Genomic DNA, 25,977 nt, shown 5'->3' on the forward strand with positions numbered 1-25,977 from the left:
AACACTGTCCACTGCTTCACGCAGACCCTCGGACAACTACACTCCACCCTCTTCGCCTCCCCTGAGGATGAGAAACGATCGCAACGTCTTCTCCAGACTCACCAGCAACCAAAGCCAAGGTTCTGCCCTGGACAAGTAAGTTCACGAAGCACACCGTCGTTACCAAGTATCAACTTTTGAGGGGAACACTGTTGATGGAGCCGCATGTCTTCATGCAGCCTCTCCCACGGTTTACCTGCTGACAAAACCCACTTGCACGGGAGTTTTCATTAGATTCCAAATGTTCTACCTGACAAGTTGCTCATCGAGCAGCTGGAAGAGCCGCTGGAGGTGTGCAGTAGCCGCAGGAGCGGCGTCAGGCAATAGCCACGGAAACATTTAGTACAGATTGCATGAGAGCATCACAAACACTTTTATTGCTGCATGAATTAGTGAGAGACGAATACAAGTGGAAACAGACGATGACTTGGTGAGAGCCGGTGATGAATGGCCCTGCATTTTATTAAAATAGTTCAGTTGTTTGTCTCCTCTTTCTTATTTAAATACGGGGCGGGGGGGAGAAAGTACCTCTTCACACAAACGCTATAATCTATCTTTCATTTGTTAATGTCAGAAGTGAGGCTGCCGTTACACTCTTCTCCCTCTTCCGTCGACAGTTAATTCCTACTTTGGCTCTGGACAAATGTCAGCTGCTAATTTCACACGGCGCTCGCTCAGCTCCGGATCGTTTGTGTCGACGTGTGATTCTTTGTTTATCCGAGAACGTTCCGCAGCTTTATTGATCCTCTAATAGTTTTCACATTATGGTGAGAAAGTCTTCTGTGTGGGTTGGTTTTGATGAGAGTTTGTGTTACATCCTGCGGCGCCGGTGGGTACTTTATTAACTCAAGCAGGGGCCAGTTAAAGGAGCCGGCTCCAGTAATCCTTCAAAGCATCTGTCTCAACTGGATGTTAAGCCAAGCATATTTCCATCTCAAATTCATCCTCCCCTACTGAGTGGCATCATGTTTTTATACTATTTTCCCAGGTTGGCCGAGTGAGGGTTGCGGGGGCAGCAACCAAAAAGCCCACAAGATAGCTTCTCTAGATGTGGAGAGCACTTTGAATTAGTTTCAGAGTCTTCAAATTTGTATGTGTTTTGGGAGTAAAACATCCAAATCATGTGCATCATATATGACTTCATCCCTTCCATGGTTAAGCATAATCGTAAACAACGTAAATGTTTAAAAAGCAGCGGTCTTGAGGTATTAAAATTTGAAAGACACTTCCTGGTGGTAAAATGGGAAACGCTACAAATGAGCGACACGTTAATTAATATGTGCGACAGAGAAGATTACAGAGTTGATGCATCTTTACAGAAAAAAGGACTTTTGTGATTATCGCAGGCGTCTTTACAAGCCTCTCCTTTATTCATGAAAACAGACGGGCTGCTTTTGGGATTAGAAGCGAACACTTTACACGAGTTTGAATGACATGAGAGTTAGCGAAAATGAATTCCCAACAGCGTTTTTCTGTCTACAATGGATCAAGAGGCTCAGGAGTTTTTAATCCTCGCATTACTTTCCCACCAGTGCAACCTATGCATCCTAAGCAGGCGCCGCGAGGAGCGCCCGGATGGATATGACAAATAAGACGGTGGACGGAACGGTCAGCAAAAAGTATGGGCGCGAGTGAGGAATATGAACGTTCGCTCCCTCCAGACGTTTCCACTTTGGTTTCTTATTAAGAGACATGGAGCTTCCGGGTGACCTGGGGCTGTAAAATATTTACAATATCATATTACTATTATTGCACCAGCGTTCCCCAGTGAGCCCTCCCGCGTGGGTGTGGTCTGGATTTATATTTCCTTAACGGCTTTAATCGTTCTCAGCGGCCTGTGAGTTTGATCGATGAGTTCATCCACCAATAAGCTGGATTTTCCTCTCTGTTAACTGTGTTAGCTGCCCCTCGGGCGGCTGTGGACTAATTTCAGAGCAGAGAGGAGCTGCAGGAGAGTCTAGCACACACATGGAGGCCTGGATCAGAAGTACACAACGGTGGAATCGTTCATGGAAGATTTATTGCTTATAACTGAGCACGTTGAAATGAAAATGTCTTTGTTTGTTGTGACATTTTATTAGTTTTGTTGACAGTAATACTCAACAGGGTGGTCAAATATATATATATATATATATATATATATATATAAATGATATTATATACAAATCATTTCCTGATAAATCACTTCCATAAATGAGTGCTCACCCAAAAGACAGATGGTGAACAACATGTCTACATTTAATCAATTTATTTTATCTTAATTTAATGGTATGTTACTATAAAATAAATATAATGTTCTCTGAAAGTAATAGATAATTGTAATAAAAAAAAGAAATATACTCACAGGTGGAGAGTTTTGATATTTAAACGTAGACTCTTAACTCCATACAGATTTCTTTATGATTCCTGATACGCCATCAGGGGCGCTGGATGAAAAAGCAAAGGGTTGAATCATTATGAGTATCAGTATCATCACTCATTTTCAATACTTGTGTTTATTTATGTTGTATTGTGATATATCCCGATGGCACCCCAAGTCTCGTTATTTATTGACACTTAAGTAACTCCAGATCTGGATCAATGAGCCTTAGCTTGACCATTTAAAAACGATCATTTCCAGGTGTCGATTAAACTTCTTCTTGAAGCCGAGTGCATCATCTCTTGTGTGAATGAACATGTTTGAGTGACGGTCTTTTTCTAACGTTCCGACTTCAAACACATTTCCTAATAATCGATGGTCGAGCCTCGACCTCAACCCTTCCCTCGAGTCCTTCTCCCCCCAGTAACGCTTTGTCAGTAACCCTTCTGTCTCTCCTTCGCGTGGTTAACCCTTTCCTCTTCCTGCCTCCTCCCTCACCCCCTGCCCTGCTCCTCTTCTGCCTCCAGGTCGGATGACAGCGACTCCTCGCTCTCCGAGGTGCTCAGGTAGACCAACTCTGTCCGTCACTTTCTCGTGATCCTGTCGTGATGTGAACTCACCTGGTGTCACCTGTGCCTCCGATGGAAGCTCCTCCATTTTCTCCCTGTGTGTCCTCCGGGCTGTTGTGGTGCATGATGATCACGCTGCTTCCTCCACCCACCAGCTCCTTTCATTCGTGTGCTACTTTCTTTTGTGCAACTTCATCACCAGATCTGAATGAACTCTTTTTTTTTTTCCCGCATAAAAGTTAACAATGTCCGACATGTTTACACGAATGTGATCGTTCACCTGCCAGAGTGTTGCCTGCCATCTCTATTCTCTCTCCGTTTTAATTCAATAACAACCATCTTAACGTCCAACATGCCCTGTAGTATCTGATTGTGTCCATCCTGTTATCAGATATAAATGGAACCCTAATGATTTTGGAGCTGCCAATGTGAATAAAGTCAGCCATAAATATACGAGTTAAGATTATTTCAATATAATGCCACACAGACCCTGCTGTTAGTGACTAGTTTTCATACCAGTCCAAGTTATCAACATTAAAATAGCTTTCAGCATAGATGGATGGATGGATAGATAGACTTGATTTATCCCTCTGGAGATCTCCTTTTGGGAAATTAGGTTTCCATTTTGGTACAGCAAGTTTCATAAAAACCAGAACAAAGTGCAAAAATGTGCAAGGGGTGGCAAAGTATAAAGAACAAGGATAAAAAGGAAAAAAGTTAACATAGAAAAAATCATACTTTCACTCTGCTCCTGCCCCTAAACTCAGAATTAAACAGCCTAATAGCACAAAGAATGAATGAGTCCCTGAGTATATTAGTGTTGCATCTGGGAAGGAACATTCATGCTCCTTCTGCTTCTCTGCTCACGACAGTGTTCAGATAGCATAGCAAGTTAAGTTTACCTGTATTTTGCTCAAAGTTGGTGAAAGAGAGAAGTAAAATCAAGATTACACATTTTAATGAATTATAATTATTATTTAAATAATTTTATAATCCTCTAACAGAAAAAAAATACATTTCACAAGCCAGCATATTCGGCTTTACATTATCATTTGGCTTCTTTACAAACTCTGCTGATAGATAGGAGTGTTATTGTTTAACATTTGATCCTAAGCTTTGGAACGATCTTCCTCTCCCTCTGTGTTTGATGATCTACTGACTCCTTCAAGAAACATCTTAAGACCTTTTTATTCGTGCAGGCTTTTTCTTATTTTCTGGAACTCCTGTGTTTGTCTTCTGTGTCTTGGCCTTTTAAAGTATATATTTTAACTGTTTTGTACGAAGAGAGCGACTTGTTTTTGCCTTATTTAGTTTACTTTTTGTTTTGATAACAGGTTTTGGACTTTTATGTAAAGCTTTTGTGCTCAAACGTGCTAAATTGTAAGGAAAAAAGAAGATGGACAGAATCTCATAGTGTACACTTTCTTGGGTTTATCACTAAGATACATTGGCTTTAATGGTTTGTCAAACCGTTTCAAAGTGAAAGAAGTTTTGTACATGTACGACCATCGTAATTGCTCTGAGTGAATGAAAACTAACTTTGTGTAAAAACCTGAGCATGGAAAGCACAAGGAACCCTTCTTTTAAATAGTTTTATACTATTATTTTCAGTTGTGTCATTTGTCGATTATAACATTCAGTTGAATGAACAAAAAGATGAATATTACAATGGAGGGTGCTGGTCACATGACATCTTAACATGAGTTCCACTATCTCTACAATGTGTGAATGTGTGTGTGTGGAGGTGAGAACTCCCTGCTCTGGTGTCTGTTTAACATCCATTAGCAGCGCTCGTGCTGCACGTGACGCATCCGGGACTCTTATGTAGATCCAGGAGAGAAACCCATGTGCACGACTTGGGTTCAACTCTCGTCATGTTTTTATTCAGTTTCAAACCCTTACTTTCAATTGGTGCAAAGTTCAGCTCACCTCTGTCAGCTCGGTGAAGTCATTCAATTCCCTCTTGGCCCCGGAAGGAAGTTTGGGTGCAAACGCTGATGCTGCTCATTTCTCACCCGACTGGTGTTGCATGTGTTGATGAAGCCGCTGCTGGTTTATTTTCTCGTGCATCGCTGCTACAGTGTGTGATCAACTGTTTGAAGAGCATCATGCACTTTTTTCTCTTGAAATATTTATCTTATATTAACCTTTAACAAGAAGAATAATGCTGTGTCTCAAATCGCATACTACTCTTAGTATGCTAGAAGTTAGTATGCATCAGGATAGTGTACATACTAACTAGTACGCAAATTCTCCACAGATAGTATGTCTCAAATCAAACACTGAAGCTACACACTAACTGGAAATCACATGACAGCTTCTTCTTCTTCTTCTTCTATTTAACGATGTTTCAACCAGCTGTTTGAACGCTATCGCCACCTGCTGGCAGCATGTTTTGCAGCTTTGTATAAAGAAATAAAGAAAAAATATGAGAATCTAAATAATCGAGAGATATTTAAGCTGGTATCAGCAGCGAAGACGTGTTTATCCTTCTACTGCTGCTGAAAATACACCTGTAAGTATATGAATATATATGCATTTATTTATGACGTAACTTCTGTTTAAAACGTCACTAAGATGGCGGCTGTTTAGTGTGTCCATCGAACCATGCTTAGTTTTGTGGGCGTGTTAGTACGACAATTTAGTATGCATGGCGCACTAAATTTCGCATACTAAGAATTGAGACGCACTAACGCACTAAAAATACTAACTTTGAGTACGCTAGTATGCAATTTGAGACACAGCGTAACACTCACTTAATCAGAGTTTTGGTTGAATCATTGTAAGATTAGATTAAATAGACCTTTTTTTTTTTAGCAAGAATGTGAACCAATGTTTATGAACATAAATATGAATAAACAAAGAAATGTATAAAAAAAAAAAAACTAATTAATTTAAATGTAATTCATATATTTTGTTGTAAATCGGTTACATTTTATGAGCCTGATAATGCATTTGTTGCCTCACTATTTCTTTTACACGTACATCTCTATAATGCACCTCCCCCAACCGACATGCACACACACCCCCCCCCCCCACTCACACACACACATGCACACACACGCACTCTCCAAACGAAGTCCACCAGGGACCAATTTTCTCACATCCGTCCCTCGACTTCTCACCCTGCTGTGCTCCGTCTCACGCTGCTGACTGCTCTCCAGGCACTATGGGAATCCAACCTGTCATTGTGGAGCCAGTTTCAGCATGAGCACAAGATTCAATGCATGATGATTAAAGTCTTCGTCATAACAATGAGCTGCATGTCTGTCTTCATCCAGGCATCGTGACACTTGAGCTCACATTCGTGCCGGGATTTAAATGACGTTTCATATCGTCGTTTGTTTGTTGACCGAACCTCCTCTTTTTCAAGGGGTGTGATCAATCCCATCGGGGGTGTGAAGGGAGGTCGGACGGCACCGCTGCAGTGTCTGTCTGTAGCTGAGGGCCACTCCAAACCTGTGCTGTGTGTGGACGCCACGGACGAGCTGCTGTTCACTGGATCAAAAGGTACAGAACCTTCAGTTCGGCTGGAGTTGTCACCGCCTTTAATATTGGTAGAGACAGGAAGCCTAAGAATTTTTTTTTTTTTTTTGGGAAAGAAGACATTTTACAAGCACAAACAAAATCTCAGTGTGTATTACTCACTTCTATGTACTCAGTTGTTTTCTTCCTTCCACACATGCTTCTCTCACCTTTAAATAAACGGCACTACTGTTCAGCCTCACTCTCGCTGAGGTTAAGATCCTGCTGAACTTATAGGTGGTTAAAACGCTATTCACGTTTCTGTTTTAACATGTAAGTAAGTAAGTAATTTTTATTTATATAGCGCTTTTCCAGACCAGGGTCACTAAGCGCTTGAACAATCAAAACAATATTCAATAAAGTATATATTTTAAAGGTCAAGATAAAACTGATAAGACAACAGGAGTTCCAGAAAATCAAGCCTGAACAAATAAAAACGTCTTAAGATAAGTTGTTGATGAAATATCATTTTACATTTGTATTATTTATAAGTAGATGTGACAACAGATTATTGAACAAGTACAGACATTTTTTCCGTCATTTAATTCTTTTTTTTTAAAGATTTATATCTTGTATGTTGCTGGAAACTTTGAGCACAACAGGACAATAGCAGCCTCAGTGAAGCCAAGTCACTGGAGGGAGACGAGCAGGTTTCATTAATGTTCTTATGAGTGAGTTGTATCTTCCTCCCCCCTTCAGATCGGACGTGCAAAATGTGGAACCTGGTAACGGGTCAGGAGATGGCCACACTGAAGGGCCACCCAAACAACGTGGTGTCCGTGAAATACTGCCCGTCCTCCGGTCTGCTCTTCTCCGTCTCCACCTCCTACATTAAAGTGTGGGACATCAGGGATTCGGCCAAGTGTGTCCGCACGCTCTCGTAAGCGGCCGCCCCTTCGTTTTCCTTTCAATCGATTCACCTTTGAGACGTTTGTCAAGCCCCGATGTGTCCACAGCTCCTCGGGTCAGGTGGTGTCGGGCGACGCGTGTGCCGGCACCACAACACGCACCATCACTTTTGCTCAGGGCGAGTGTCAGATCAACCAGATCGCACTCAACCCCTCAGGTTCTGTCTTGTACGCGGCCGCCGGAAACACCGTTCGCATCTGGGACCTGAACAGGTAATTTGATCTTCCCTGATCAGCAGTGATCCACATGAAAGTGTAACTCTGTCATCTTCAGGCTCAAATGGAACCAGACTGTCTCTCTCTCTTTATATAGCAGCCGTGGTTACATGAGCAGTTCTGTCATTCCTGTGTCTGAGATCTAAGATGGAGACAATTATATCCGGCACAACTCAGGACAGGGGACAGCAAGAATACCATGTTTTATACTGTGCTTGAGTCATAAAAAATAACAACAAGAGAGTCACAGTAGTCCTACTTTTAACTACCAGGAAAGGGCAAATAAATTGTGTGGTAACTTGCCTGCTTGAGACCTCGGCTACTCGCAATGTTTGAGTGATGTCATCAGCTGTCTGTTATATCAGTAAATTAATACGTTTCTTTGTAATAGTCTAAACATTACAGAGATACAGATTTGTCTGTAGAACTGCATGCATTTTTCTTTAAAGAAAACACCTATAGAAATCCATGGCATCATTGTAAAGTAAAGAATGAACTAAAGTTAAGAACTAAATCTTTGAGGCTTTTAAACAATTTAACATTATTTTACATTTTCGGCAAGCTCATGAAAATAACTACACAAAAGCCTTAAAGTGCAAATAATGGTGGTGAAATCCCAACTCTCCTGATTCACTTTGATTGTTTCAAATGTTGAAGTATTTCTCTCCACTAAGTCCCTCATTATAATGATGTTTTGAACTTATTACTTTATAAAGTTCTCCCCTGTCTGAAATCTCAGCGAACAAGAGGTTACGATAGCGGAGCCCATTAAAATGTTAATGGGGTTCACTCCTCCATTCAGCTGTAATTATTCTCGCTTTATTTATAAAACGAGTCCCTTGGAGGTAGAGACTTCCAAGATGAATGATGTGCGGTTCAATAAAAAGGAGTTTTGCACAAACAGACACATACTGATGATTACAATAGAGGTCAAAGATCTATTTAAGACACACTTAAATCAACACATTAGTTTCCATTTAAGAATCTTTATAAAATCTTCTTTTATCTTCGTCTTTTATTTGGAATAAAAGTGGTTTACATACTGTACATCTGTGAGAATGTCTCAGTGATTTTTAACCAGAACATTTTAAATGATCATTTTACGATAATATTTTTCGTATTTTAAATCGCGTGAGATAACAAGTGATCTCTGGTCAATGACATGATAAATGTTTCACTGTAAAGGGTTAAGAAGAAATAAAACTACCCAAAGAGCTTTTAGTTTTTTAACACGGTGAGAGAATATCACGATGATGAGAAGCACTTTTTCTGCATCGCACCGGCTTCTTACATCCAATTCTAGCAGACTGTCTACTTGGCTTCAAGAGCTCTGGAGGGAATCATTAACAGATGAATCAGACACTTGAGTCAGAGCGACGAGGACCTCTCTAATGATGCATGCAAACGCCAAGCAATGAAATAAAATACGTGTTCATCAAATCGCCTTTAGCGTCGATTTATTCAGCAGTTTTGGATCAGGCAGGAGCATCATTATCTTGTGTGAAGTTAGAACTTTTCACCGGCTACTTCACTGTCTTACTAGTTGTATGTTGTGTTTGGCGTTTATAGGATGCAGGCTATGGGGAAACTGACCGGCCATATTGGATCGGTCATGTGTCTGACCGTGGGCCAGTCGGCGCTGGGCAAAGATCAAGTCATAACTGGGTCCAAGGATCATTACGTCAAGGTGTCCGACACGTTTAAAGAGACTTCCGAAGCGTCTCCTGTAAGAATGATACATGTTTTTCTCCTCTCGTCAGGTGTTTGACGTAACAGAAGGAACTCTGGGTAATATCGGTCCAGCTCACAACTTTGAGCCCCCGCACTACGATGGCATCGAGTGTTTGTCCGTGCACCAGGACGTGCTGTTCAGCGGATCCAGAGACAACGGCATCAAGAAGTGGGATCTGGAGCAGCAGGAGCTGATCCAGGTAGAACTCAAACCTTCTAACACCTTCTCTCTGCACCGTCTCAGCTTTAGAAACTCTGTCTGTGGGTGGAAACCGTAGTGCGTAGATGGGAACCCACACAAGCACGGAGAGAAACACAGTCACAGTGTAGTTGATAACTTGAAGCTTTTAGTAGAATCCATCAATGCTGTGGAGTCATATGCAGAGGGAGAGGAAGATCGTTCCAAAGCTTAGGAGCAACAGCCTGGAAGGATTTCTCTCCTCTGGTCCTGAACCGTGTTCAGGAACCATCAGTAGATTCTGATCCACAGACCTCAGAGCCCGAGCTGGGGTGTAAGGCTGGATCAGATCACTGATGTAAGGAGGAGTCTGACCATGAATAGATCTGAAAGTAAGAACCAGAATTTTAAAATGGATACTGAAAAAAACTGGCAGCCAGTGAAGAGTTTTAACGATCGAGGAAATGTGAGTTCTTCTACTAGAGCGGGTCAGAATTCTCGCTACAGAGTTTTGTATTAACTGCAGGCGAGACAGATCCTTCTTGTTTAGACATGAAAATAAACTGTTACAATAGTCCAAATGAGAAGATAAAAATCCTTGGATTATAAGATCTAGATCGTGTTGTGACACCATTCTCCTTATTTTTGAGAATTTTCTCAGTTGAAGGAAACAATCTTTGGTGATGATGTCCTCCACCCCTCACCCTATGTAGCTGCGTGCCATTAATAAATGATGATTTTTATTTTTAAACCAAACATTACTGCCGCACATTTAGCTTGTCGATACAAGTCTTGACCTTTTTCACCATTTGAAATGTCAGCATTTCAGTGACTAAACTAAACGTTGAATTTTTTTTTTGTTGCAAAATACAGCTTCTTCCATCAACTTTTTAACTCAATTAATATTATACAAAAAAAGCCCAAGATGAAACATATTTTGTAATTTAAAGAGCATTTATAAATACATGACATGGACTTCATAATGAAAAAAACAACTAGTTTCCTTTTTCACACAAACGGATTTTGTGACACATTTAGTTAAAAAGCATATATTCACATAAGGCATTAATACAAAATAAATAATAATATATATAATAATATATTTATTTATATAGCGCTTTTCGAGACCAGGGTCACAAAGCGCTTAAACAATCAAAACAATACTCAAAAAAGTACATACTTTAAAGATCAAGATAATACTGAGAACAACACAGGAGTTCGAGAAATTCAAGGAAAAGCCTGAACAAATAGAAACGTCTTAAGATGTTTCTTGAAGGAGTCAGTAGATCCATCAAGCGCAAAAATGCAAGCAAGATGTGAAGAGGATTTTAAATAGTATAGTTGAACTTGTTTTGTTTCCTCACATTGCAGAACAAAGAACTTTGAAAAATGAAACCCCTAAACACGCGTTGATATTTGCTCCATTAATGTCAGAACCGGTTTTCCAGGAGGAAACATTGTATCTGAAAATGTTTGTGTGGACATTCGGGCTCAAAGAAGGGAATCTTTTGCATCTGTTTTGCATCTTTTGAGCAAGTGTTGAGAGGAAACTACTGGCTCAGTGGTGTGTGTTCTTGTTTGTATGCATGCGTTAACTTCCCAGTTGTCTCTTGTGTATCTTCTACTGCCTGCATCTTTTATTAATGCATAACATTCTACCTGTGGGTGGAAGCTGCGCTCCTCAACCGACATGCAAACGAAGCCCACAAACCTTTTTATTGCTGAAGTTGAACGCCGACTAACAAGTTCCATCAACGGCGAGAATCATCGGCTGTTATTGTTTTGCTGTCAGAGCCCAAATGAACCGGTCCGTCTGAGGTCTGGGGCGCCGGACCGTAAATACATTTTTGTCTCGGCCAAAACTATCCATTGAACCGCAACTGTGGTCTCTGTCTAATTATGTAATGTGTGTGAAGTGCTGCTGAGGGTGTAGTAGTCTTGGTGAAAGTCTTTCTGCTAAGGACTGCTGCTGTGAGCTGTTTTGCTCTTCAAATGCACGCAGCCTCGCTCCCTCCTGAGATGGTATGAAGCAATTTATTTATAATTACTGAAGTTTCAGACCTCCCCACAAGCTCCACAATCTCCTGAACCTTACCAACGCATATATGATTTTCACTGCTCTTCAATAGCTTTTTCCAGTCCATTAGAACTGATGTTCTGCTTTGACGTTCTAATAACTTATTAAAGGTTTTTCTTTCACAACCTTTCTGCTATATTGCCCCTAAATCTCATTTTAACTCCCATTGAAGCGCCTAAGTTACATACTCAAACACAAGTGAAACACATTAGTGGCCTGTGATATGTACAGTATCAACATTGTTATCATTTGAAAGGATTGGATACTGACATAAGTAAGTTATAGTTATTTGTTTAGCGCCTTTCTAGACCAGGGTCACAAAGCGCTTGAACAATCAAAAACAACACACAGTAAAAATATATACTTTAAAAGGCCAAGACACATACAGACAAACACAAAAGTCCAAGAAAATCAGTAAAAAAAAAAAAAAATGTCTTAAGATGTTTCTTGAATGAGTCAGTAGATCATCAAACACAGAGGGAGAGGAAGATCGTTCCAAAGCTTAGGAGCAACAGCCTGGAAGATTTTCTGTCTAGATTCTGATCCACAGACCTCAGAGCCTGAGCTGGGGTGCAAGGCTGGATCAGATCAGTGATGTAAGGAGGAGTCTGACCATGAATAGTTCTGAAAGTAAGAACCAGAATTTTAAAATTGATCCTGGAAAAACTGGCAGCCAGTGAAGAGTTTTAAGGATCGGAGAATTGTAAGTCCTTCTACTAGAGCGGGTCAGAATTCTCGCTGCAGAGTTTTGTATTAACTGCAGGCGAGACAGATCCTTCTTGTTAAATCATGAAAACAAACCATTACAATAGTCCAGACAAGAAGACACAAACGCATGGATTATAAGCTCGAGATCGTGTTGTTAAACCATTTTTCCAAGTTTAGAGATTTTTCTCAGTTAAAGGAAACAGTCACTGTTTCTGGTCAGTTTTCTGCAGTGTTGAACTAGAGGCATGTCTCCATGTCAAATACAACACCCAGGTTTCTCAGGCTCAGTTTGACGGACTGACCTAAGTCACCCAAGTACTGACTCAACCCTGGAATCGGGATCAGGCGCAAAAGAGTTTCAGTTTTGTCCACATTTGAACGACGCGAATGAGTGGGCATATCGTTGCTGTGACAATTTTTATATATATAACAAATGTAATCCTTTATCATTTAATGATGGTTTTTGTCCATCCTCACACAACAAATAAAGTCAGGTTGCAGAGGTTTGGCTTCAACGTTCAACCTGAATTTCTGTTTCCTCCTCACAGCAAATCCCAAACGCTCATAAGGACTGGGTCTGTGCTCTGGCCTACGTTCCGGGGCGACCCATGCTGCTGAGTGCCTGCAGGGGTGGGATGCTGAAGGTCTGGAATGTGGAGAACTTCACTCCGATCGGGGAGGTTAGGGGTCACGACAGTCCCATCAACGCCATATGCACCAACTCCAGGCAGATCTTCACCGCGTCCAGGTAAGGAGTGTCCGGTCGCTGTCTCAGGGAACCGTGCTGAGTCGTCTCAAAAACCTTCATCCTCTCTTCCGATCTTCTGGTTTCTCAACTGCTCCTTCTCTCCCTCCTGCTGACCTCAGTGACTGCAGGGTGAAGTTGTGGTCTTATGTTCCTGGCTTGACCCCTTGCCTTCCTCGCCGGGTCCTGGCCATCAAGGGCCGAGCCACCAGCCTCCCATGACCGTCTCCCTCCCTTCCTCTGGTATCAACTGCTTCTTTTCCTACTTTTCTTCCTGCATTTGACTTGTGCTGCTCCTTGTAGCAGCCAGTTAATCTTTTCTGCACAATACCTGTTATCACTGTTTATTTTGAGTTTTCCTTCTCAATTATGATTAGAGTTGGAATTACTTCAGTATATTATTGGCATTGTTGTGAGAATTCACCAAACGGGTATTTTAATGTAATGAATATATGTAAATAATAATGATAATAATAAGAGTACTTGAATAAAAAAGATTTTTAAATGAAATTAATTTTATACTTCTTTAAGTAAATGTAATTTAAGGGTCAAAAGATATATAATGATAAATATGATGATACGATATTTGTCAAACAATGTCACTGTTGTTGAATTAATAATGAAGTGTATTTATTTAATCTATTCTTCAGTCTCACCTAAAATAGCTGATAAAATACCTCAACCTGTTTTTTTTTTCAATTCACGATTGTGTCCTAAAAAGAATTATATCAATACAAAAGCGTCTAATCACCCCTTCAAGTTTACACCAGTAAGGCGGAGGTTTAGTATCAGAAGAAGATAAAATCAAACTATATAAAGTGATAAAAAAATACTATAGAATTGTGTCCACCTCAGGGTGTGACTGAAAAACTCGTGCACAAGAAACACACACAAAAACAACCTTTTTCAAAAAAGACAACTTTTAAACAGAAACGTTTAAGTTAACTAAGAGATTAAAAATAATGTTGATGCGATAAAGTCATAGTTTGACTAAAAACAATATAATTCCTGATCACTAACTAAAATATAACACATTTATATTTAAAGTAAAGCTATTTCAATATTTCCATAACTATTTTAGTCGGCATCCTTTTAAAGGTCTAAATTATATGTTAAACATTAAATCAAGATTAGTACTTTTAATATGAAAACATACAGTAAACTGTCACTCTCAAACAAAACATGTTCAAGGTCTGTTTGATAGTTTCACATTTAAATAATGAGGTCCTTAGTTATGGTTTAGAATCAAAGGGCAACTAATGTGAAAATCCAATCTGACTCACTCCCATGTTTCAAATATTGAAGTCTTCCTCTCCAAGATGCAGTAAGTCTCTCATCATGACCATGTTTTGAACTTATTACTTTTAAAACAGTTTGACTGAAATCTTGGCGAACCAGAGGTTACGTGAGACGAATCCGTTATGACATAATAATGGCTCCACTCCTCCTCCAGTCGCCTGTAATTACGCCCTGCTTTGTTTATACAATGAGTTCCTTAGAAATGGAGACTTCCTGGACTAATGTAATTGGTTTCAATGGAAAGAGAGTTTTGTCCAAACAGACACATGATGAGTACAATAGAGTCCAACATCTATTTAAGACACACTTAAATCAACACATTAGTTGAACTTTAACAACAATAATAAGTATTTAAGGAATAATAGATTACAAATATAGATTACTGAAGGGAAAATGTATAAAAATTATTCAGAAATGTTTAACCAGTAAAATTAAAAGTTCCATACGATCACTTTATTGTCATTACATTGAGTAGGAACGACGTAACATTTTATATAACGGTGACACGTTAACAATGAAAACGATATTAAAGTTGGAATGTTCTTTGCTGCCAGTTTTATAGCGTCGACTTGATGTGTCGGGTAAACATGTTTTCTCCCTGCAGAGCTCTGAGTCAGACGTTTTCAGAAGGTTATATGGATGTTTCCTTTTGGGAGAATCTTTAATAAAGGACGTCTGAAGTCAGCGCTTTTTGTGCCCGGCCTGATAACGAAGGCCTTGTTTTCGAGAGCGTCTGATTGATGTGCTGTTTTCTCCTCTGCGCTGCCTCTGTAGTGACAAGACGGTGAAGATCTGGCTGTCAAAAGTCTGCAGGAAGAGGTGACGACAGACACGGCCGCCTCCGCCAAAGTGTTGTCTCACTCGCGGCGGCGAGGAATCTCCCCGGCGACCGGACGTGACGCCCAAATGGATTCAAATGGCTTCTTTTTCTTCTACTTTTTTAAAAGTGCCATTTAGGTTTGATGCTGCTCTGCTCCAGGGAATCTTTTCTCACCACAAAAATCAACTTTCCAGACACATTTTAAGGACCTGCCTTCTCTTGTCGTTTATTCTTTTCCTCCCTCACACGATTGTAGTCAGTGTTTTTTTAATGTATCGTTTTCTCTACCTCAGTTGTGTTGGTCATGTGTGAGGCCACGCCCCCCCCCCCCCCCCCGTGAAGTGCTCAATAATGCCTGAGGCCTCTTGGTCTCGCTGCTGAACATGCCGGAGCACAAACCAGCGTCTGAAGCTCTTCAGAGAGGCCTTATTGTAACGTCCCCTGCTAGCTAACATTAACAGGAGCCCCTGATCTCTTAAGGTTAGCAAGTGTGTCAGACTGTGAAGCCTTGTGAAAAGGTTCACCTCCTTCCCTGCTACACAAACTTCTCTGTCAATTTAATTAGCAGCTGCATGGCGGGCGAGCCGACTCGGGTGAAAGTAGGTCACAAAGCGGAGGAGGCTCTTATTAAAATCCCACTTTTCTTTTTTTTCTTTTTCTTCTCCCGTACCGTTTTTGCTGCTGCTCTGAACGCTAGGAGGCCACTTTCCTTAAACCGATGTTAAAAAGCGAGTCTCTGACAGTGTGCACAACACGCATGCACTTTTCTCTCGTTCGCCGAATCACCTCATAGCTCTCGGCGTCCTCGGAGCGCATCGATTTTAGACTCTTTAATGAAGCAGTTTCGAACACCGCTCGAAACATCCGATTCCACCTCACTTCCTGCTTTTCGCTTCCTGGCTCCTGGAGCGTCCGGGTCGGGCTCGGTGGGTCACCTCTGAGTCGGTCATCGGGGACAATACAGATGTGTTGGTACAAGTTCTGTGACACGCATTTTAAGCTCTTAACTGGCTTGAGATGACAAACCGCCTGCACTGATCACCTGTTCAGGCAGGATTACAGCATATAAATGCTGCAAGACTTTTGTAAATTGAAAAATAACTTCTCTCCAGTTGGACTGTCTCTCGTCGCATCAGTAGCTTTTAAAACGGAATCAACCACTGGACGTAGAAGATTAAGGCAGAACCTCTCACGCTCTCACTTCGCCAATTGTTCCCTTGCTTCTCCCTCCACATATCTATATATATGGAACAGACCCCCCCCCAGCCCCCGAGTTGCTTCGTGCTTAGATCAAAAAGTCGTGCCATGTGAGTAGCATTTAAGCTAGTTTAGCAATATTGCATCAGATCAGTAAGCTGTTAGATCTTACGTACACAACTCATCATCATCATCGTGACTGTCGTCAATCCTTCTGGAAAGTAGTGTCAGTGTCTCGACAGGATGGAGCCGCTCACATGAACTGATGGAGGCAGAAGTCCCACCTCACAGCTCGATGCTTCAGCCTGCATCGTGTAGCCGTAGATGAAACACAACTTTAGGATGAGCCGGAGCATCGCTCCGTCACGAAGAATCTTTAGTTCATTAGTTAGAATCTCAGGTCCGTTCAGCCGTTAAAAGTCGACTCAATGCCTTGTTTTTCGAGAGAACATCCGTGTCACGAGGCACCTGTTTCTGATCTCCGTGTTTATTCTTGACAACAAATAGAAGGTTAGTTTTCTTTTCAGCGCTGAAGATCTTCCACTTCTCTGCACACTCCAGCTGAGCCATGTAAATAATGTGTAGGAAGAGTTTCTAACGGTCAACATAGTGTATTCCATCACAAGGTCGTGCTCTGCTTCAACAGTAGTTTTTATTCACTAGAAAATAGAAGCGAGTCCATTGATAAACAACGACTATGTGTGATTGACTGCTGTACTCTTCTGGGTATCCCCCGCCTCCCGCCCCAGGTAGCTGGGATGAACACGAGACCGTTGTTTCGGGCCAATTTAAGACAAATCTACCCAGAGTTAAAAAAGAGGATTTATCTTCCTGGTGAAGCCCACGGGTGACCAGAACAAACGAGAGCAGTTTTGGTGTGTACATGAGCAGGTGCTCATGATGTTACGACTTCATCTGTTCAAAAGAGCCGCAAGTCATTTGAGGTGCCGTCAAACGTTGTATTGAGACTTGATGTTGAGGAAGAAGTTCGAGGATCCGCCGTTTCATGACTTGGATCTTTCCACCTTCACAAATAATGGTACACGTGTAGCTTCAGTGTTTACTCAAGACAAAGTGAGTATTTGGGTTTTTTGCTGTAGATGTTTGAGCAATAAAGTATCAACTGAAGTAGAAATGAGTCTTAAAAGCTCCGGACTGCAACGGTGTTTTGTGTAAAAAAAAATAGACTTGTATCACTCTCTTGTGAATCAGAAAGAGTCTTTCCTGTCCTGTCAATGCAGCGCCACTTCTACTCTTTGCTGGTTTGAATCTCAATCGGACTGTGAAGTGTCTGTGGCAGGAGTTGACATTTTCATGTACTTGAACCAGAAAGATTCAGCTACATTTATGGACCTTCCTCTCTGCTCGGGCAGAACACTGAAACTCAATCTTTTTCATTTTTTTTTTTTATGTCATTTCGTTGTAAAATATGTGATTCAAACATGTGCTGACGCAGGGTTAAAGGTCATGTGTGCCTTCTCTTGCACAGACTTGTGGAGTGTAAATTCATGTACAGACTTTTCGTATGAGAGAAGTGCATGTGCGACGCCTGTATCATATTGCTTGTATGTAAATATTGTACATACATATTTAATGAAGGAGGAAATAAATGCAACGTGTCAGACAAAAAATCTGGTGTCTGTCATTATTTTTTCATATGAATTGACCTGTTTCATTTGTTTTTATTTATCATGATTCTAAAAATGCATTTTTGGACTTACTGGTGAGAATTTACGTTTCACTTTTGCAAGGTTGTCGTTTTACTTCAGTTGCATAATACATCTGGGATGCTAGTTTACACTCATTTCTTATTGGTAAATCCTTGACCTGGGAGAGGGGTCATCAGGTGGTCCCCAACTTTCTCTTGGGTGTTTCGACCCTTAACCACAACCCCCTCCAGTTGGTGGGTCTGCAGTGACTGGCAAAGGCTTCACACTTATGCCCTCTCTTTTGTGCCAGGGCCACCAGGAGGCTCTTTCAGACGCTTCTCCCAGCCTGTGAACTGCTGCTTTTCTTAAGGCCTCTCAGTCCAACCTCGGTCAATAGATCCCACACTGACTGGGCTCGGAACCCTCGACATCCCACTTCCACCGTCATCAGACATGTTTTCCACCCCTTATCACGGCAGTCTTGGACAAGTTGCTGGTATTTGGATTACGGCCCTCCTTCCAAAGCACTGTCAACTCCACCAGGATGATCTTCTCCAACCTCCATTTCCCATCACTGTGCTGATCGCAGGAGGTTCTCTCTGGCTTGGCTGTGGACAACAGGTCTTTGACCTTCTTTCACAAAGGTGATGGTGCTCAGCAGTGGTCTTGCTTTGGTTTGTTGCTTCTTCCTCCTCTCTTGCTCCAGGATATCTGCAAGCCCTGCTAACACCTTGTCATGGCGCCACCTGTATCTACCCCGGGTCAAAGGAGCCTTACAACCAGATAGTACACCTGTGCAAATTTACAGAGGTCGGTAAGGTGTCGTACACTGCTCGGAGTAGAAAGAATATCCGGAAGAGCTCCAACCTCCAGAGTTCACTCCATGTGATGGATCTCTTGGGGAGGTTCCACCTGGTCCAGGATCGTTGAGTTGCGAGCTTGATGGATTTCGCTCTTCTCCCTTCTTCCTCAAGGTTTCGGACTTCCTCCTGGATCAAGGCTCTTTTCTCCCTAGGGGTGGACTTTGACCACTGAAAATGTGATGAACCTAGCCCCTGTCTACCCGTGCAAGGGTTCCCATTGAAGTCCTTGGTCCTAAGAGAACATTCTGCCTGGGTAATCGTTGTGCTGGCGGCCAGATCTTGTTCTGACTCCTGCTTCCCTGGTGAGTTGGTCTTTGGAGATTTTGTTGTCGTCATGTATGTTTGAGAATCATGTAAAGAAAATCAACAAAAGTACATTTCTGCACAAATCATTTACAAAATGACAGATGCCAATTGAAATGTGAAATGAAACATTGAGGCTCCATTCAATTAACGTTGCAGTCTTACACCAGAACATTTTGCAAAGGAATTCTCTGGAGTGTCTGATCGATCTTCTAATCATAATTGATCATGCAGGAGAAACTCAGAGGCGATTTGTGGTTGACAGCTGTTGTGTGCCAAAGTCGGCGCCGAGGAAGTCATTTACCTTCCAGATGGATTCATCATCCAGCACAAACAAAGAGGATGCAGAAGCTGGATGTTTTTTTTTCACCAGGTGGCATTTGTGTTTTCCTCCCCGACTTGAGAAACGTACTCGCCGCTCGTACATCTTCATTCCTGACGCAAACTCTCGTCATTAGCTCGCGCGGCGCTTCGCTCGTCCACGACTCGACGGGTGTCTCCAGCGCGGTGATGTATGGCAGACATTAAGGCCTTGTGAGGAGGCGAGAAACCATTTGACGACGCCAGTCACAGGCAAATAAAGTCGGAGACAGAATCGCTGTCACGTCCAGGCGTACGCTCCATCTGCTCCTCCTGTTTTATCCTCTCGCTGGAATCTCATCATCTGTGACACCGAGACGCTCTGGGAAGTCTCGGTTTATGGTCCGTCCCTCTAAATCTACATTTCTGAGAGAAGAAATGTACGACCCTTGGCCTGTATTTATGAGGCCCTGAAGGTTGAACTTTAAATGTAAAAGCTAAGTAACTCTGTGTTTACTGATTCACATTCTTATTATAGTTTAACATCATTGTTTAAGGGCTATTTTTTTTTTCTTTTAGCCACAATATGGAAATGTTCCTCACAGTGAATATTAATACTGTCCCTCAAAATATGTAATTAAGTAAGTAAGTAAGTAATTTTTATTTGTATAGCGCTTTTCCAGACCAGGGTCACAAAGCGCTTAAACAATCAAAACAATACTCAATAAATTATATACTTTAAAGGGCAAGATAAAACTGATAACACAACAGGATGTACATAAACATATTTTGCATAGTAGTATTTCCATAAAACCACAATTATTTTAGACTTTTTCTTATATTTTTTCTGATTTGAATCACTGACTGAACTAAACAGTTTATCTTTTTTTTCTCCTTTTTTAATACCATTTAAAACCAATAATTAAAATCCTTTAATTGGTCAGTGATGCCATTTGATCGCTCAAATTTTCTCCATCTTGTTCCTCAAAATATATTGAGAAGATAATTTGTAATAAAATGCATTATATCACATTGCCATGTTTTTTCAACTTCATATCATAATTACATTTTTTGATATGTGACTTTCTTTCGTATTTTTAAAAACATCACAGTGTGGGAGCTTTTGTCCTCACAGTTTATAATGTGGCTCCTGACGGAATTAAACAGCCACCTCTGGTCTGAACATCTGCAGAAAACAGGCGCTCTAGGAAGGGATGATCACAGTGAGCGAAATATTAAAAAGCCAAACTAATAAATCTTCAGAGGATCCGACTGTTCCTCAGACACCAGCTGTGCACGTCCTCTGACAAAGACCTTCCTTCAGGATTAGACACACAAACACACACTTCACTCTCATTTTGTATTTGGTGAATTTAGCATCTTCTGTAATTCAACAGATTTCTCCCGGTTCAGGCGGTTTAGTCTCACAACACAACAGTGAGTCACCGCTCAGAAGACGACTCACAAACCAGGAAGAGTTCAGTTGTTTATCAATGAAGCAAGAGAATCATCGTCTCTATCGCTCATTCCTCCTTCTTTAATCGTTTCTCATTTCCCACGCCGTCGTTCGTCCTCCACGGCAGGAAGAAGTAGGAGACCAGAGACGTGAGCAGGTACATGGCCATGCCGGTGTAACCGCCCAAAACCAGACACAGCGGCTGCGCCAACACAAACAGCAGGAACACGTTGAACGAGGCCCGGTCGTCCAGCTCCACCCGGTTCTCCTTGGACGCCTGCATCACCCCGAAGAAGTAGATGAGAGCCACGGCAGGGTAGAAGGCCAGTTCCATGGTGAGCAGCTGCCCAGAGAAGTGGATGAAGGTGCTGAAGTACAGAAGCGACTCCAATGGAGACTTACCTGAGACTCGGAGACACTCCGGCACAAGACGGTGGGAATAACACACCTTTGACCTTTGACCGGTCTTCGGAAGCAGTTAAACATTAACTTCTTATCAGATCTATCGTCAAGGAGGTCATCTAAGATGACGTACGTGTGACGCTGGCCACTGAGTGAGGATGAGTGATGAAGAAGAAAGCGTCTCTCTTGACGAACATTCGTCATCTTGAAGTTCTCAGAATATTTGAGAAAAGAGAAACACAAACTTGCAAACACGTCCACAAAATGACTGTCCATGTTATGGAATCATCTGGGCTCAACTTCATAGAAGGTCTGTGTGTGTTTATAAGTGTGTTTATAAATGTGTTTATAAATGTTAAATGAGTGTGTTTATGAATGTGTTTATACTGTAAGTGTGCTTATAAATGTGTTTATACTGTAACTGTGTTTTTTGCATGTTCATAAGTGTGTTTATAAATATGTTTCTAAGTGTATTTATAAATGTGTCTATAAATGTGTTTATGAATTTGTTTATAAATGTTTTTACAAGTGTTTTTATACAGTAAGTGTGTTCGTAGGTGTGTTTATAAGTGTGTTTATAAATGTTTTTACAAGTGTTTTTATACAGTAAGTGTGTTCGTAGGTGTGTTTATAAGTGTGTTTATAAATGTTTTTACAAGTGTTTTTATACAGTAAGTGTGTTCGTAGGTGTGTTTATAAGTGTGTTTATAAATGTTTTTACAAGTGTGTTTATACAGTAAGTGTGTTCGTAGGTGTGTTTATAAATGTGTTTATAAGTGTGTTTATACAGTAATTTTGTTTGTATCTGTGTTTATAAGTTTGTATATAAATGTGTTTATAAGTGTGTTTATACAGTAATTTTGTTTGTATCTGTGTTTATAAGTTTGTTTATAAATGTGTTTATAAGTGTGTTTATACAGTAATTTTGTTTGTATCTGTGTTTATAAGTTTGTATATAAATGTGTTTATAAGTGTGTTTATACAGTAATTTTGTTTGTATCTGTGTTTATAAGTTTGTTTATAAATGTGTTTATAAGTGTGTTTATACAGTAATTTTGTTTGTATGTGTGTTTATAAGTTTGTTTATAAGTGGGTTTATAAGTGGGTTTATATGTGTTCATATGTGTGTTCTCATGTTTGTGCATATCTGTGTTCTTATGTGTGTTTCTATGTGTGTTTATACAACATGTGTGTTCATATCTGTGGTCATATGTGTGTTCATATCTGTGTTCACTTGTGTGTTTATATCTGTGTTTATACAATATGTGTATTTCCAGGTGTGTTTATCTCTGTGGTCATATGTTACTTCATGTGTGTGTTCATGTGTGTGTTTTTATCTGTCAGTGTTGTTGGAAGTGCTGCTGAAATTCTCTCGCGTATAACGAAGTAAAAGGACAAGTTGGACATGCAGTCATTCCATCATCTTGTTGAGTCTCAGAACATCTAATGAAATAGCTTCTTTGTTGAAACCTTCAGACTCTTGGTTGAGTGTGGACCAGCTTCTTTAACTCGGACGTTAATGGAGAAACTCGGGGTCGGGCGTCTTTAATGGGGGGGTTCATGAACAGGTCAGACTGTAGATTGCCTACAGGTTGACCTCTGACACCAATGAGGACTTTCCCTGAAAGCCTGTATGTTCTTCTCCCAAAGGACCGCCGATGCCGGTCCACAGAGAAGCGGAGGTTGAGGACGTGAGACGGATTTCTCCGTCACAGATCCATGAAATCGATGATGTTGAACGACATTCTGGTCCCTTTCGGCATCTGTACGAAGCTTTTCTTTTTGTCTAAGTCAAGAAATAAGAACAAACAAATCTTTTTCTAATGTGAAGAATACATTCAGAAACTAAACTGAAGAATCTTTCCGTGTTAAATGAGACTAAACTCTTGCATAAATCTGAAATATATATATGGTATTACCATTCTACCTGTGAACAAGACCTCAAGCTAGAGAGATATTCAACCATGGTCTCAGATTTAGAGGAGCTGATCCTCATCCTGTAAGCATGCCATTCTTGTTTCATGTAGATTTTTTCTTTCATTTTAAACATCTTGTCTTTTCTCCTGCAGGTCCAGGCGTGGGGAATCTATTTAAGGAAGTTGGTTGAGGAGGTTGAAGGTGTCACTTGTCGTTGAGACATCACAGCGACAATTCTGACAGTCTTCAGTCTTCTGAGCCAACTGTCACGACTTCTGTGACTTTGATCTCGAGATATCTCGACTAGTTTTCTTTACATAATATAATCATTTCATCATTTTCCAGTTCATGTGATCTTGAGTCGGGAGTGTTTCAGAGCGACGATGAAGTGATCCCAGTCTTGAAAAACACCTTCAATCCAACCTTTCTCCAGCTGAATCCAACATGACTGAGCTGTCAATCAGGCGGAGTCACCCCTCATTCTGAGCCAGTGTGTGGGTGCTGCGTCTGTTTGTTCGCCAGCTTCCTCGTCCACAAGCCGGCCCCCTATGGAGGGTTTGATTCTCCTTCAAACAAGAGGACCCCGGAGCTGAATTACGCCGCGGACGAACACGCTTGTGGAGATTTTCGGGGGCAAACACCTGCTCGCTTTATCAACGCCTTCTCTCTCCTGGAACAAAGTAAAAATCTTCTGCTGTCAGAGTGAATCCGTTCTGCTCAGTGACGAATATGAGGAATTCAAATCCAGCTTTTTACTTTCAATCAGATGAACGACAAGTGGAGGATGTGTGTTCTCATAATTCTAAGGTTTCCTCTGGGGGGCACTCTGGTTTCCTTCCAAATGTCTGGTGTGCAGTGTGTGTTTACTGCACTGACATCACTGGTAGGTCATGTTCAATTTAAATGTGTTTTTTTTGGTTCAGGATTTTCTTCTTTTTAAATGTCTTGTCTATGAAATCCTGCGCATCTTCAACTTGGACTTTTCTAACTTCAGTCTTTCTCTCCTCCTTCCCATGAACTTTACATCGTCTGCCCTTTGTTCCCCTCTCACTTCCGCTGCCAGTCTGACATCATTCCGCCCTGCCCACACTCTCTTCTTCACCACCCTCCATCTCTGTCTCAAACGCTCAGCAGATATAATTAGAAGTAAGTTTAAAAAAAAAGTGGCTGATGTATTTTAGTGTGCGTCGCTTGATTAAGATCATCATTTAAGTAACTTTAGTTTTCTTTTCCTGTGTTATTTCTGCACAATGGTGATATTTTAGGCTCTGTGTGACGCAAGTGAGCGTAAAGACAGTAATTAGTGTTGAGGAAGCTGCAGGAAGAAGACGCTCCGGTCTGTGTGTGTGTGTGAGTGCCTGCAGACCTGTGTGTGTGTGTGTGTGTGTGTGTGTGCATGTGTGTGTTTTTGTAAGCGGATAGTTTGAATTCCCTATGGCGTTATTAATGTCAGCAAGTGAACAAAAGAAGTGACCATCTTGAGTCTATCACGACAGACTCTGCGGGCGAAACTGGCTGCAGCAGATACCGCATTGATCTTTGATCATGCATATTTGCGTGTGGAGAATGAAAGTCTGAAGCCACAGATTTAAAGAACCTTAAAATCTAAATTCAGATTAGGTCAGTTTCAAATTTTTGAGTTCATGTTCTTGTTCAATTCTAGTGTTAAACGTGTGCTACTTCTGGCTGAAAAAGATAATAAAATGAATTGGCATGTCATCTACTTGTAACCTTCTATTTCACAAAATAAAGTCTTATCTTTCCACTGACATCAGAGATAAGTTGAAATGTAGAAGATGTTGATTCGTCTTTTGATCAAATCTGAGCACATCTAACTGGAGCTTAAAACATTTGCCTTTATGGAGACATCAACTCACATTTGCATCCTCCGGGCGAACGCCGACATCAAGCCGTCGAAGATAAGGTCTGCTTGAAATACTCCAGAGAGAAAAAATGAGTTGGGTCCTTCAGGATAATCTTGTGCCGTGAGAGGAGGAGGCTTGTTTAAGTGTCGGGGTGTGTGAGTCTGCCACAGGGATGAGTGGGCAGCGGATTATTTTTTTTTCCCAAGACGAAAATTGATTTCAAGAATCCAGACATGAACTGCTGATGCGGGACTAATGTGTGAAATGGTTTTCAAGTTTGCAGGGATGTGGGAGGTCAAGAGATTGTCGGGATTGTTGAATGTGTTGTGGACCGGAGGACCAGATCTTCCTTCTTCAGAAGGAACTTCATGCTCAACACACTGACTCTCCTGAGGAAATGGTAATGGTGCAGTAAAACATGGAGATCAAAGTCAACATTAAAGACAACCTTAAAGACAACATTGAAAGCAAAAAAAAGCAGCCTGAGATAAAAGGGAGAGCAGACAGCTGACTTTCTAGGAAAGCTAAATGCTACTCTTGTTGCAAACATCTGGTCTCTCAACAACAGGAAACATGGTTGAACAAGTCTTTCAAATCAAAGGTCCACAGCTCTTCTGTGTTGACTGATAAATCGTTGGTTTACTGTCATTCCCAGACCTCAGAAACTAATTTCGCTTCAGTCATATTTAATGATATCACAATCAAAAAATTGAATTGATATGAATCACTGGAGTGGCACAAGAGGTGAGGTACCTTGCGGTCTTGTTCATGAGTTAATGGACATTGAGACATTAGACTTATCTTCTAATAATGTTCATTAGGTACTCAGTGTAGATATTTATAAGACAAGC

At 41.1% G+C, this 25,977-nt stretch overlaps 1 protein-coding gene across 5 annotated transcripts in view; it reads left to right on the forward strand.

The window, feature by feature from the left end:
• Positions 1-17,989, forward strand: part of kif21b (kinesin family member 21B) — a 52,422-nt gene extending 34,433 nt beyond the window's left edge. For 3 of the 5 annotated variants that reach the window (XM_087801761.1, XM_087801762.1, XM_087801763.1), the window contains exons 26-35: positions 25-135; positions 2,926-2,964; positions 6,341-6,477; positions 7,192-7,372; positions 7,449-7,613; positions 9,186-9,303; positions 9,377-9,547; positions 12,859-13,058; positions 13,178-13,298; positions 15,129-17,989. In XM_087801761.1, coding sequence (XP_087657887.1) covers positions 25-135; positions 2,926-2,964; positions 6,341-6,477; positions 7,192-7,372; positions 7,449-7,613; positions 9,186-9,303; positions 9,377-9,547; positions 12,859-13,058; positions 13,178-13,277 — 1,222 coding nt within the window. In that variant the 3' untranslated portion in view covers positions 13,278-13,298; positions 15,129-17,989. The remainder of the gene's footprint in view (positions 1-24; positions 136-2,925; positions 2,965-6,340; positions 6,478-7,191; positions 7,373-7,448; positions 7,614-9,185; positions 9,304-9,376; positions 9,548-12,858; positions 13,059-13,177; positions 13,299-15,128) is intronic. The other 2 variants (XM_087801766.1, XM_087801765.1) reach the window with 2 other exon arrangements.
• Positions 17,990-25,977: the final 7,988 nt, after the last annotated feature.

The sequence above is a fragment of the Callionymus lyra genome, chromosome 10 (genome assembly GCF_982586985.1).
Source record: "Callionymus lyra chromosome 10, fCalLyr1.hap1.1, whole genome shotgun sequence".
In the NCBI taxonomy this organism is placed as follows: Eukaryota; Metazoa; Chordata; class Actinopteri; order Syngnathiformes; family Callionymidae; genus Callionymus; species Callionymus lyra.